The 13,907-nt window shown below is 52.1% G+C and overlaps 1 protein-coding gene across 1 annotated transcript in view; it reads left to right on the forward strand.

The window, feature by feature from the left end:
• The window catches only part of CFDP1 (craniofacial development protein 1), a 68,397-nt gene that overhangs the window by 52,067 nt on the left and 2,423 nt on the right, over positions 1-13,907 (forward strand). Inside the window, exon 5 of the mRNA XM_009320867.1 lies at positions 9,793-9,951. Coding sequence (XP_009319142.1) covers positions 9,793-9,951 — 159 coding nt within the window. The remainder of the gene's footprint in view (positions 1-9,792; positions 9,952-13,907) is intronic.

Below are 13,907 nucleotides of genomic sequence, written 5' to 3' on the forward strand. Positions count from 1 at the left end.
GTCAGGGGCTCTGCCTGAGCCAGCCAGCTCCCCGAGAACTGATGTGCTTCTTGGTGAGCATGTCCTCCAAAGCCTGTAAAATGAGACTCCAGCCCATGCTTCTCGACCAGGCCCTCCAGAGACGTGGGTGCAGACCTAGATGCTATGGGATGGGACCTGCTTGAGGAAAGGCCAGTTCCGGCAGAGCTGTGCACCTGTGTTGCTGCTGCTGCTCTCTGCCGTTGCTGAGCCAAAGCATTCCAGCTCCCCCCTGCTCAGCAAATTTGCCGCCTGGTGCACGTGGAGACCCAGCTCTGGTTTTACTCCTGGAATACCTATATTCATGTGTGCCGTCTTAGTGCGTATTTACAGCTGGGTTGTTCCCCAGTTTGGGGAGCAGACTGGACAATAAGGTGGTACCGCATCTGCGCTGTCCTGTTTTGGAAGAAGGCAGCCCTTAGGTCTGTTTTTCCAGTCCTGCACTCTGAAAAGGCCTATCCAGCATAATTCATGACGTGGAGATGAGCATGAAGTATTTGTATATCTTGGAGAGTGCAGCAGAAAAGAAGTCACTAACTGGGATCTCCGCTGGCACCCCGTGGCGTGATGCTCTGCAAGCCCCTTCACCACCTGCCGCCTCGGTTTTGCTGTTCGTAAGCTGGTACCGTGACACTTATTTCCCTCCTGAAGGTGAGCTGCAGTCTGCCAGAGCGAAGCAGCATTGCACAACTTGTGAAGTCCCACAGAAACTCACTGTGCTGGATTAATAACAAATCCAGCAAAAAAACAGTAGCTGGAATACCAGAGAATTACCCTTTGGCGGGCTGTTGCTCACTGCCGCTGAGAGGTGGGAGTGACATGTTTTTTCCCCTGTGACAAATCTCTATTCCCCCACTGACTATATTTAGACACAAATACATCCAGAACCAGTGTGCCCGTGGCAAGCTCTGCCACTGCCTGCAGCAACCCTCACCAAGGCAGCATCACGCGTGCATTTAGTCTGTCACATCTGCCCTTGCCTCTCCACGCTGATGGAAACAGCGTCATCTCGGCCAGACTTTGATCGCTGGGCTGCCGGGGTGTAGCAGTCCGGCTGTCCTTGCCTGGCAGTGCCTTTTATCTCCATCTTAAACTCTTTCCTGTGTAGACCCTGGCTGTAGGAAGGCAGGCAGGTGTGTGGGAAGGGGAGCTATCACGCTTGCTTCTTAAGGGGTTACACCTTCTCTTCCGTATGTGTCTGACACGTTGCTTATTTTAACAGTAGTTCTGCTTTGTGCTGTGGTCCTGGATTACCTCCTCAGCTCAGCAGAGTCGGTGTCAAAGACTTCCTACAAGTGGAAAGAAGCTGTGAGCATCAGTGTTCATGTAGGGGTCTTCACCATGAGGCTGTCCTGAGGTCTCGGGGGATAGGGGGTGACATCAGAAACCAGAAAGGACCTGGGGCTCAGCATAGCTCTTCGGATTTTGCTAGCTTGCATTGCAACAGGAGTGATGGCAAAGCAACTTGGGGTTAACTTGGCTTGGCAAGCCTGAACAAAAGCTGGAGAAGAGTTAACTTGTGCTGTCGGCTCCAGTTATAACCCACATTTCCCCGTTGTCGTCGTTAAGTACTTCAGGCTGGCCCCGCTGCAATCAGACCAGCCACCTTCTGCAGGGTAATTGTACTCGGAGTGTTTTCACCGGGAGCTGCCGACTGCTCCTGTCAGCGAAGCGCTCTGTGCAGTTAGAAATAAATTTGCCTCAGTCTGTTGGCAGGACCGCAGGCAGGGTAATTGCATTTTGCCAGTGTACTTGCGTCTCTCGCTACCTTTGGACGTAGCTGCCGGCGCTGCCTGCTCTGTCGTGCCCCTTGGCATCGCCAAATGGGTTATGCCCCAGTCGTGGCTGCTTTTCCATGGTGGTCTTGTGCACGTCGCTCTTCAGAGTGCAAGAAGCTTTATGATCCTCGCTACAAAGATACGGGTTTATAACCCTGCCTCAAAAATCACTGCTACTCCTAGAGCGTTTCAGGCAGGTTCTTTGGCTCAGTTTATGCGTGCTTTAGGGTATCTCCTACCAGCTCAGCAAGCGGAGCATATGGACAGGCACCACTGTCTGAGTTGGCAGCGAGCTCCTCGGCCTGCCCTAGCCAAGCAGTGGGAATCAGGCAGTCCTCTCCCTGCCAGCCTGCCCCACGTTTGCTCAGTCCTGGGCGCTGCCATCCAAACAGGATCATCACCACCCTGCCAGCCCTCCAGCAGCATCCACCCTGCTTTTATCTTCATTTCCTCCTCGTTTGCTTTTTTTTTCCACCTGGGATTGAAATGTTTGTTTGTTTGGCATCGGAGAGGCTTTCTTGTTTGTTTTTTTTAAATACCTGTTGTGACAGGCAGGGCTGAGAACGAGCTGGGCTGCTCTCCACATCCATCTGAGTGCCCGTTTGGGAAACAATGCTGAGTGGGAAAATAAAAAAAGAAATGCAGTTGGGTTTGGCCTGGGAGATTTTTCTGTCCTCGCCCAGTTACGCAGGATAAGGGATGGGAAGAGCTGGTCGGTTTTAGGGTCTGAAGAGGAAGATGTGTTTTATCATTCTGGGGAGGGTTCCTGCAAGCTGGCAATACCGGGCGCTGTCGTTCTGCTGCCGCCTGGTCCAGCCGGACCACCCTGACCTTGAGGAGCAGATGGCACCGCGCTTCCCTTCCTGCCATGTGCCCATCTTCCTCCCTGCCAGCGTTTTCGTTCCTCTGTCGAGGAAGATGGTCTGGAGAGGCTGGGAGTGAACAGCAGAGCTGGCACACGGGCCACCAGCCGGGTCTCTGCAAACATCCTCCTCCTGCAATGTCTCCCGCACCCATGCACGTTGTTGTTTGAAGGGAGGACAGCGGGGTGGGTGATCCGTGGTGCGCTGGGCAGGAATCTTCCACTTTATTACAATGAAAGTATTTACTGGCTGCATCAGTTGCCCAGCTGTGGTTAGTTTGTATGAGAACCATTTCCTGCCGTTAAGGAAACTATTCAGCTTTACAGCAGTTTGTGGCAGGAATAGATATTGCTATTTATGAAACCTTGTGCTCTTCTCTTTGCTGAGTGGCAGAGTTTCTCACCTGCGTCCCTGCCACTGAAGCGCTTGGGGTGACAGGAACAGAGCTGCCGTCGCTGTGCTTCAAGTAAATATCGCAGGCTCCAGCGGGGAAGGGAGCTGGGCAGGAGAGGGACTGCAGGAGAGCCAGGGCTTGGTGATGAACATGGTACTTTCAGGGCTGCGTGGCCTGAGATATACCACCTTTCTGCACTTGGTGACATTTACTTGCCGGCATCCTGTTCTGGTAGTGGGATCCGACGTGCTGCTCTGCGTGGCAGGCAGCCGGGAGGGAAGCGGTTTGTGTTGTAGCGTATGTTTGAGTGGGGTTCTTCTGCTTGAAGATTTGCAAAGCCCTTCAGCCGTGCTGAAAGACCTGCGAGCGGATGCCTCCTGCTTGTCCTTTTGTGCCAGGCAGCGTAAGCGCCCTTGCCCATTGCAATGGTCTCACCATCTAACGCACAACAAAAACTATCCATCCTGGTTTTGAACCTTCCTTGAGAGTGGATTTTTTAGGTTGTAGGTGTAGCCTGCCTTTTTTAATGGTAAAGGTGATTTCTTTGATAATCTGCGTACAAAGGCTGGGGCAGGAGATACGGGAGTTCTTTCCTGGCCTCGCAAGATTTCCTTCTGATGAAATCATGTCATACCTGTGAGTCCAGACTTATTTCTGCAAAAAGAAAGGTTGCTCTGCAGTGCCTCATGGAGAGTCACCAGATGTTTCGGACGTATGCTGGAAGGTGATAGAGTGCCCGGCACCAAATTGTCTCTGCTCTGGGAGGTGCAAACGCCTGCGATGAGGACAGAGAAGATGTCCCGCTCTGCTATCTTGTCTCCTCCACCACGTAGCTGCAGGGTGTGCAGGATGCCTTGCTAGAATCAGCATCATCTAAAAAAATGTGCTGCTTGGTCCAAGTCTTGCAGCAGCCACTTTGTCACAAGATCCTCATTGGCAAAACAGGTTATTAGGCACTCTGTTTAACTGGGGCTCGGGGGGCTGGATTTCATTAGGGCGGGGAAAATGAGCATCTCGCTCGTGATTTGTGTACATCAGTGACTGTCCTCTTAAGTGCGTTTGCTCACGCTATTTCCCCAGAATGTGACATAACGAGAAGGGGGGTGGGGGAGTGTTGGGGTGTTAGCTAAGCATCAGTAACATCCTCTTTTGTGTTCAGCGTTTGCTTCTTACGAATTGGGCCCTTCTTAAAGGTATTGATAGAAGACAGAAGTAGGACCTTCCTGCTACAGAAGTTGTTGTTATCCACCACAAGGAGGATGATACAAGGCGGATGGAGAAGCAGCGCAGCGTTTGCGGTCTGCACGCTCCTGCGGAGCCAGCAGAAACAGAGCAGCAGAGGGTTTGTGGTCCCCAAGGGTGGAGGTCAGGCTGCAGGCTGGAGCTGGGGACGCTGCTAGCTCCTTGATCAACACGTGAGTAGGTGTCCTTTGGGCACCCTCCGCTCATTGGGGTCGGACAACATGAACTGTCACAGCTCCTCCTGCAGTCTGGCCCTGCTGGTCCCTGCCTGCTTCTGGCCATCAGCTTGATCTTGTTTGGCCAACTGGTGCTGGCTCAGCTGCTAAATTGTCTCCTTTGGTATTTCACAAAGACGGGAGGTACTTTCCCCAGTGTTACTCTTCAACAGCTGCGGCATGGGTGTTGTGAATAGGAGAGGCTGATTTGCAAAGACATCCGAGGTCGGCTGTGTCGAGGGAAACGTGAGGGCAAACAGGAGAAACAGCGCAGAAAGACCAGTGCAAAGCTCTGCCTTGGGGTAGCAGTAATCATCTGCACCAATCGAGGAAGGAAATAACTGGCTTGGCAGCAGCACAGCAGACAAAAATCTCAGTGAATCACAGGCTCAACATGAGTCAACGCTGTCACACGGTTGTGAAAAAGGCACACGTCATAGGAGGCCGTGTAAGGAGTTGCATGCTTTACAAGGCATCTGAAGTATTCCTCCTGCTCCCGGTGCTGGTAAAGCTGTGGCTGGAGCCCTTTCTTTCCCGTTTTGGATGCTGCTTTTTGAGGAAGATGTGGGCCTATAGCAGAGAGTCCGGGGAGAGCGGTGAGAGTGGTCAGAGGGCTGGAAACCCGTGAGGAATGAGAAAAGCTTGAAAGGACCTGGGTTTGTTTAGTCTAGGAAAGAGCAAGCTGAGCAGGGGGGGGATATGAAAAGCTTTCAAAGACATAAAAGGCTGCTGCGAAAAGTGAGGGAATGATCTGTTCTTAGTAGCTACCAGGAAGAAGATAACAAGTCATAGTCTGAGCAAGGAATTTTAGTCATTGGGGAAAACTTACATAAGTGAAAGGCTGATGAAGTACCGAAACCTCTAGTGCGTGTGGGGTTGGTGTCAGGAGGCCTTCAGAGCACCCGTCTCTGGGTGGGTGGGAGAGGAACTCATCTTGCTTTGGCTGGCGGGATGCACTACGAGACCTTTGTAGCCCTGTTTTCCTATTGCTTGAAGATTATTTTATAAAGCTTGTGATGAAGTCTGCCTCTTTGGAGGCAGGCACGCGTTTCCCAGACGCTGCCAACCTTCATGTTACAAGACAGCAGGGATTACATGTGACAGTGCCACTTTATCATTGGCATAGCAGCAATTCTCCGAGGTCCTCGTTGGGCTGCAGGCTCCCACTGAGATGGGAGGAAGCCTCGTTGTTAAGGACAAGGAATACAGAGCATGTTCGCCTATGGTGGGACAGCAAGGGAGCCCTTGGCTTGCTGTTTGTCCCTGCCGGGTGATGCACAGGCATGGTCCTCCTTGTCCTGAAGACACTAGATGGGTGCAGGAGAATCCCCCTGCCAAGGCTGAGCTCACCAGCACTCTTATTTGCTGATTCAGGGGCTGATTTGGGCCCTGCTTTTTAATCATGGGAAGTAAGAGCGTGTCTTTGTGTCCTAAATAGGCGATTGTCCCGATTCTCATCCCCGGGATCTATTATGTCTTAGCAAATTACTTTCTCTCTTTTAAATGCCTTGGTGATTAAAGATGCCACAGCAGATACCCTTAATGAGTACAAAAAGGGTAATAATTCCTCTTGTTGGCAGTGAATGCAATTAATCAGGCCCCTTTACTTGCTTTTTAAACAGATGAGGCATTTAAGGCCAAGCAAGTTTTTAATTGGACTTTAATATCTCTCATTTACTTCATTTTGGCACAAGCGTAGGAATTCCCACCCCCAGGTTTGCTGTTGGATTTATTCAGGGTGATGAAAGGCTCAGCACGGAGTGAAGACTCAGCAGCAGACTCGAACACGTCCTTCAGCCCGTGCCTGGCCCAGGCTTGGTCCTGTTGCAAACAGCACAGAATTGTCCGGGCAGGAGCAGAGCCAGGTCATCGAGCCCAGGGCCCGTCTCCAGCATGGGGCTGACAGTGGATATTAGCAGTATTTTTGGAGTAGTCATCAACACGAGGGTGCAGCATAGCCTGCCCTGTTTCGTCAAGTTCCCTTGCCTTGAAGGGACCGTTGACTTGCAAGTATTCCTGTGGCTATCTGGAAGCCCTTGATGGAGGTCCTTGTTCATAACCTAGACTCTGTAGCTTCAAACATGGGGTGAATTGTATCTTTTAAGGGGTATTCCTGAGATCCATGGCCAAGAGGAGATACAGAAGCCTTGAGCACTGTTACAGATGGACGTGTGCATGTAGACGTTGTTAATTTATGCCAGGAATTACCATGGGAGAAAAGATGTGTGACGAGGGACCTTCATCTAGCCTGCAGCCCCTGCTCCCTGCCATGAAGCCAGCACTGCCTCTGCTTCCACCTCTGGCCATGAACCACCTTGCCTTTGGTTCCCTTCCCTCATGTATATCCTCCATTGTGGTTTGGGGACAGCAGTTGCCTGTCCGCATGTCCCAGTCTGTGTTTCGTGCAGGGACGTGTGCGGCAGCCCAGCCTGGCCGATTGACCCCTGTCCCGACTCAGCTCTTCCCCGCTGGCAGCTGACAGCCCGAGGTTCAGCCGAAAAGGCATCAGTCTTGGCGTGTACGAGCCTGCCTCTGAGCCTGCTTGTCACTCTGCAGGGCAGGCATTCCTCTAACACCCAGGAGAGATCCTGAAATGGCTTCAAGTGGGTTTTCTGGGTGCGTGCTGTGTCTTTTGCAGCGTCAGGCCTGTCTGTAGTACAGCTGTACAGTGGCTGTAGGCTCCCACCCACGGAAGAGTTGGCGGATGCGGCTGAGCTGTGAGTGCCCTTGGACAGCTGAGATGGGTCTTATGCCATCGGGGGTTCTTTACCCCAAAAGCCATTTAGGAGACATCTAGGGACAAGGGACAACACCCTCCATTTCTGCATCCCTGCTTCTCCCACTTCAAAGTGAGGCAAAATTGTAAGCACAAGTGAGTCTGGAAAGTTAAGTGTATTCAGAGAAATGTGTTATTGAATACCTTGTGTTAATTTAAACACCTTCTGCCTGCCAGGCTCGGGGGAGAGGAGCGTTGCCAGCTGGATCAGCCATAGCACTTCTCTAGACCTGTCTCAGAGCATCTTTACTTTAAGTCCCGTGCTAAAACCCAAGGCCTCCCGGTGCAGCGTAAGGAACTGCTGTGCACAAACACCAGGCTCTGCCGTCCAGGCGGCTGCTCAGCAGGGAATGCCACGGGGGATGCTTGCCCAATATTTTGTTTGGTTTTGCCTTCTTACTTGTCATGTCTCCTCTCCTCCCACTCCCTCGCAACTTGAACACGCACCTGATTCTGGGTTCGGTGGTTGTGCAAGGCTCGTGTGTAGTCCTGGATAGCCAGATGTGGGAACTGAATCTCTCCAATTTTATCTTGTGCTGAGAACACCTTTGCACATTTTGCCCCCTTGCACCACTTTCCTGCTACCTGCAGATAAGGATACTCGGAGCCATCGTGTCTTGAAAAATAAGGGAGGATCGGAGGCTGAGCGAGGATCAAGGTTTTATTGCGTGATCGTTGTATGAGGGCTGTAGACATCTTGGTGAGACGTTCAGGGATAAAGGTGAATAAAAGAGCATCCAGCTTGCTCTGTGTCCCCGCAGAGTGAAAAGTGTGGGCTGTTGGCACGTTCTCCAGCAGTGGGCAGGGACTGAAAGAAATAAGAGAGCCAGGTCCCAGGATATTTCTGCTCCACTGGCTGGGCAGTATGAGGAGGGGCAGGCAGCTTTGTCCTGTGGCTGTGGAGCCTGCCAAGATGCCTTTAATCCAGGGTTTGTAGCCCAAATATATCTATGTCAGGAAGCTGCAACCCTAAGTGACCATGGCCAGCCATTCTTGCATTGCGAATCTTCTGGCTGAGGCTTACAAAGATGTCATTTTCTTTGATTTAATTCCATATAAATTGCAGAATTATTTTCCTTTAGAGGCTTGCAAATTATGGAAGCATAAACCATGCTAATGATCCGATAAGGACAGCTTTGGATGCGTTCCCAAGAAGGGCTACCCCTGGGCAGGACACTCTTGGAGAGAACTGATGGAGAGCAGTCTGCCACGCTCACCTGGCTGCCTTCTTTAGCCCCCCCTCCCCAAATTCCTCCATCTCTCAGGAACGAGAATCATTTCCTCTCCGGTTTCTTGCAGAGGCAAGGGCCCAGCAGACCTGAAGTTATCTCTGGAATGTGTGTAAACACCGAGTTCAATGGGATGCTGTTTGCCCCCCTCTCCTGGGGGGGTTTAAGAAGGGGTTAATATGAGTTTGTTTTACGGGTTCCTAGCCCTGAGAATTGTCTTCCTCGGAGGGCGACCCAGCTGACCCGAGTCGCTGTGTGTGCATTTCCCAGCATAAAGGGGAGATTCAGGGGCCCTGCCACGCGGGTGGAATTCCAGTCCTCTAAGAACAAGGAGACGAAAGACCAAGGTGGTCTTCCTGCTAAACAGGGACCTGGGAGATGATGTAGGATCGCAGTGCACGTGCACTGGGACTCAACATGTCACGTGATGGTGTAACTAACAGGATTTAGGCAATCCTTGGACAGAAACAGATTTGCAATCAAGAGAAGGGTGGGGGTTACGCGCGGTTCTGGTGCCCCCATCTTCAAAGACTGTTGAAACGTAAGCAGGGAGACAAAACCTTAGAAATTACATACGGGCTGGGACAAAATGCGTTTCAATGAGAGGCATAAAGAGCTCCATCTGTGTGTCAAAAAAAAATAAATTCAGATGTAAGTTCGTTATGGCATACGAGTACGTTACTAATGAGACCCGCCTGGGCACCAAAGTACTGTTAGATTTAGAATAAGCAGTGGCAAGCAGAACCTAAAGCTAGACAAAGTCAAGTTGAAAACAGGCGTGTTGATACCAACGAAACGGTTAATTCCTAGATGTGTTGTCAGCGCTGGTGACGCACTGAGGCTGGATCCCTTCCAGAAAACAACACTTTAAACGGAAGACAAAGAACCGGGCTTAGCACGGAGGTGATCAGTGGAATGGCTTGGCCTGGTATATACAAGGGGTCAAACTAGATGATTTAATGATCTCTTTTGGCCTGAAAGCTTTCTGTTCTCTTAAGAGGATAAATGAAAAAGCCCTTTCACAAAAAGCGAGCACTTGAGATATGTGTGTAATGAACTCTGCTGCTTCCAGGGGAACAGCGGAGCAGGATCTGCAGGAAGCATGACCTTGCTTGCCTGCAGGCTGCCTGAAGTTGGTGGCCATCTGTTTGGTGGCGGTGGCTCACCACCGTCAAGGCCACCGCTCTCAGGCGCGACATTTCTCAGCTCCATTTTTAATTGCTAACTGACGCTGTCTCCCTGCGTTTAAGTAACATTTGCTCCCTTATCTCCGTCAGGGTGAAGAGGCCAAGCGGTATGAGCAGCCTCCTGGGGAAGATTGGCTCCAAAAAGCAGAAGATGAGCACACTGGAGAAATCTAAACTGGACTGGGAGAACTTCAAGGAGGAGGAGGGGATCGTGGAGGAGCTGGCGATCCATAACCGAGGGAAAGACGGGTAAGAGGGACTTTACCTAGTAGTAGTCGAGCATTTCCCACCACTTCCTATGCATGTAGGAACCCCATCGCTTGCTACAGAGTGTTCAGCAGACCCATGGGATTTCTTAAGGATTTATCCTAGGGATGTGCAAAGCCAGTAGCTGCTGTAGGTATAAGCCAGTAGCTGCTGTAGGTATCACGGGGAGACAGGTAAGTCTGCAAGCACCTATCGCTCTCTGTTAACAACCTCATGAGTTCTTCAAGTCCAGCTAGAGTCGAGTCTGGCTGTGCTTTATCTTCTCTCCTTCTAGTGGCACAGATGCAGCATGAACCGGTCTAATGCAGCACTCCCATGAGGAAACACAATTGCCTTTGCCCTGTTTTCTTTTTTTTTTTTTTTTTTAAAAAGGCCCAAAATTGGGAGGTATGTTTTTTGTTCCGTTCTTCAAATGACATGTTCCAGCTGCATCTGTCGTCCCTCCTCCTGCGTAAAAATGTATGCAAACCCAGAACAGCTGGCAAGGTGCGTTAAAGATTATGGCAGTGCTGGGCGTTGATTGTGTGCATCAAGCAATGTTCACTCCAATGAAGTTAGTGGAAGTATCGTAAAAGTAAATGGCGATGCTGTAAATAAAACAGAAAGTTAATAACATGCACTGCAGGGAAGGATAATAAGATCAGAAGCGGCATTTCCACTACAAGTGCTTTGCTAAGCTCGGGGAAAACGTAACTGGCTTACTGGACAGCTCATAAAATGTATTTTTATTGTAAGCTGTTCTTTTACTTTGCGGGAAGAACTCAGAGCTTCTGCATTCCAGCAGATTGGATTTGGTATTTCAAATAGATATTTTATAACTGCTGGGTTTTTTCAGTGTGGTCTTGCACCCTTCCACAGCACCCCTTCTCCGTCAGATCTGCCCCGATCTGTTTCTGGACACCTGCCCTTGAAGAAATAGAGCAATTCAGTAGGAGTGCTGGAGGGGGGCAGGTATTCCTCTGAGATCCCTGAAATCCAAGGAGGTGAGCGATTTACATGGTGTACAGGTGTGGCAGAGCATCGCCGGTGCTGTCTGCGGCATGGCGAACGCTACGGTCAGAGCCCTGTACGCAAGGCTCTCCATTGAAATGGCCCGTACCAGGAGTCTGGAGGCAGAGCCAGACCGTGTACCAGGCTCTGTCTGAGATGGAGGAAGAAGAGGAAGGTGAGCTTCTCCCATGAAGCCCCATCAAGAGCTGCAGGCTCCTTTGGGAGAACCCAGCTCCAGGGAAGGGTCCTGTTTCTGTCTGTGGCACCTGGCTGGTTTGTCCTGAGGGGATGTGGAGTGAGAATTCGTCCAAGTGGCTGCCAAGTGTGGTAACGGCTTTGGGCTTTCACTGCTCTGGCCTGGGCTGATGGTGGTAGCATCCGTCTGGTAGCCAGACCATCTCCTGCCGATTGCTGGGACGCACTGTTTCTTTCCTCAGTCGGTGGAACTCGCCTGAATCGGGGTCCGTCACTCTCAGCTGGGCTGTACACGCCCCAAACAGGCCAGGCTGCCCTGCGTGAGTGTTTCATGGCATCTCTTGCTTGTTCAAACCTAGTATGCCGACCTTTCTTGGCCAGTGCTGTTTCCTTTCCCACCCCATACGAGCAGGACAGCTCGCTCTTCACGCCTGGCAAACCTTTCCAGAGATGCTAACGTAATGGTCCTTGAAGGGTGAAGAAGGGATCAACACACTGAAGAGACGACCGAAGCAGAGCAGCAATTTTAAGAGCATCTGTAAGCTTGGACAGCTTTGGGTTTTGCTGCTGGTCACATCCCAAGCTGGAAAATCCACTGGGCTGTTGGCAAGTGATTTTTGTCACTAAACAAACAAGAGACGTGGTGCCGTGATAACTTTAGGCACTCCTTACAAATCTGTTTGTGCTCGCCAGGCGTGTAACGTGAGGGGATCAACCAAATATCTGCTCGCTGTGAATTACATCCACCTTCAAGGTAAAGGAAGGGAGAAGGGAGGAGCACCCATGGACAGGCAGCCCACTGCATTTCTGCTTACAGGCCACCTGTAAACGCCCGTGGTGTGAAGCGTCCTGCACCGTTAGGGAGCAGCCAGCCTGCTCGGAGGGCAGATCGTGCAGACACACTTCAGGTCGTTTTGCCAGAGCCTGTTGTCCCTTCCGCAGCCGCCACTTCTCCTTTAATAATGTAGGCTTACATTATTATGAAGGCCCACCCTTCAGTGGGCAATCATTTACACGTCTCTATAAAAATCGTAATGAGCGGTTGTTAACCCTTCAACCCGGGCAGGAGGGAGTGGGGCGCTGCCTTTATCCCTGGTGCCGACGTGGGTTAGAAACCTCTGGTCCCTGCGTGTCCTGCTTTTAATTAAAAACGTCTGTCTGACGAGGAAAGGCACAACTCGCTCCTGGAAGCATCTACTCAACGCCACGCGTGCCTGCGCACTGCAGAGGTGGTCCATGCGTCTCTCGAGGAAGGCTCTTCTCTTTGCTCAGAAGGGAAGGCAGGCTGTATTTCTCTTTTTTGCAGTAACCTTGCGGAAGTCGCTGTTCACAGCCCGGAGCTCCTCACGCCTTGGACCTCCCTGGCCCTTCTCTGGCAGCAACATGTGCTCGGCCAGCATGCTGGTGGCTGGCTGAGCAACGGGGCCGCGGTACCTTTCTGCTGCTGCTGTCAGTTATCAGCCAGCTGCAGCACGGCCCCAGGATTCCCGAGGCAGAGGGGACACGTGCTGCCCTGTGGCTGCGTCCACCCTTGCCTCTGATTTTCCGCCCCTCGTATCACCAGCCCCAGATGGCGATTTGCATTTCCCCGGCAGCAGGATCCGGGCTTGTGCAGTCTGGTTGTGTCAGATCCTGAGGGTCTGTCCTGGATTTGACAGGAGGGGCTGAAGTAAGGAGCGGAGGAGCTATCCCCTTTGCTGTCGATCTCTCTGATGTGCTTTATAAATGGAAATGTGTAGCAGCCTCTTAATTGGGCCACCTTTGTAGGGCAGGCCCGGTGGGGGAGCAGCCCTGCTCCGGGTGCACTGGGTGACTGATGGTGACTGATGGTGACTGGCAGGGGACAGGCAGCACCGATGAATCCCTCCCCAAGCAGTTTGCAGCTGCCCTCGTTAGCAGAGACAGCCTCTTCTCCCAACAAATTTACCTTCCTCTGCTGTGGATCACAGCTGCCCTGTTTCCACGCAGGCTGATAATTTACGGGAAGGTATTGATTCAGGTAGCAAAGGTTATTTAGACAAGCACGGGACGGGTGTTTGTGCCTCGCTCGTGCACTTTGCACTGCCGTTCAGCAGCGCCTTGCTGCCGGCTGTGCGGAGCCAGGCTGGGAACCAGAGACGGAGCCGGGGCGCAGTGGGGCAGGAGCGGGGCTTGCACCGATCCTGCAGACCTGCTGCTTCCCTGCTTGTGTCTGTCAGCACCTCCAGCCTCCGTCTGCACGCGGTACAAGCCAGCCAGGCTGGTTCCCAGGCTGCCTGCCCTATAAACCCTGGTGTATGCACAGGTAGTGCCTTGCGGGGTCTGCTCTGGCCCCTGCGGTGCTTTTCTGTGGCTGACCAAGGACAACGCCACGGGGTGACGTCGCAGTTCCTCCTCCGTGCAGAGCCGCTGGCTGCGGCCGTGAGACCACATTCCTGGTCCATGATCCGTATCGATCCCCCAGGAGCTAGTCCCTGCCCGCTGGAGAGGCACGGCAGCCGCGGAGGAGGAGGAGGAGGAGGAAGGCACCTGACCCCTTGCTGGGATTGGGAGAAGGGAGTCACAGAGGGGCCGAAGGAGCTTCAAATTCGGTAGCTTGGGCTGTTGCTGCCCAAGCGGTCGGGGTGTTGCCAGGGTGACAGCAGTAACCCCCGTCCCTCGCCTTCCCGGCTGTGGTTGCGGTTGCGGTTGGTGTTTAGCAGCGGAGGGGGAGGAAAACCACACACCCAGCAATATGACACACTGTAATATACAACGTGCCCCCCCCCCCGACT

This window comes from Pygoscelis adeliae, unplaced genomic scaffold (genome assembly GCF_000699105.1).
Source record: "Pygoscelis adeliae isolate BGI_AS28 unplaced genomic scaffold, ASM69910v1 Scaffold63, whole genome shotgun sequence".
NCBI classification, from domain to species: domain Eukaryota; kingdom Metazoa; phylum Chordata; class Aves; order Sphenisciformes; family Spheniscidae; genus Pygoscelis; species Pygoscelis adeliae.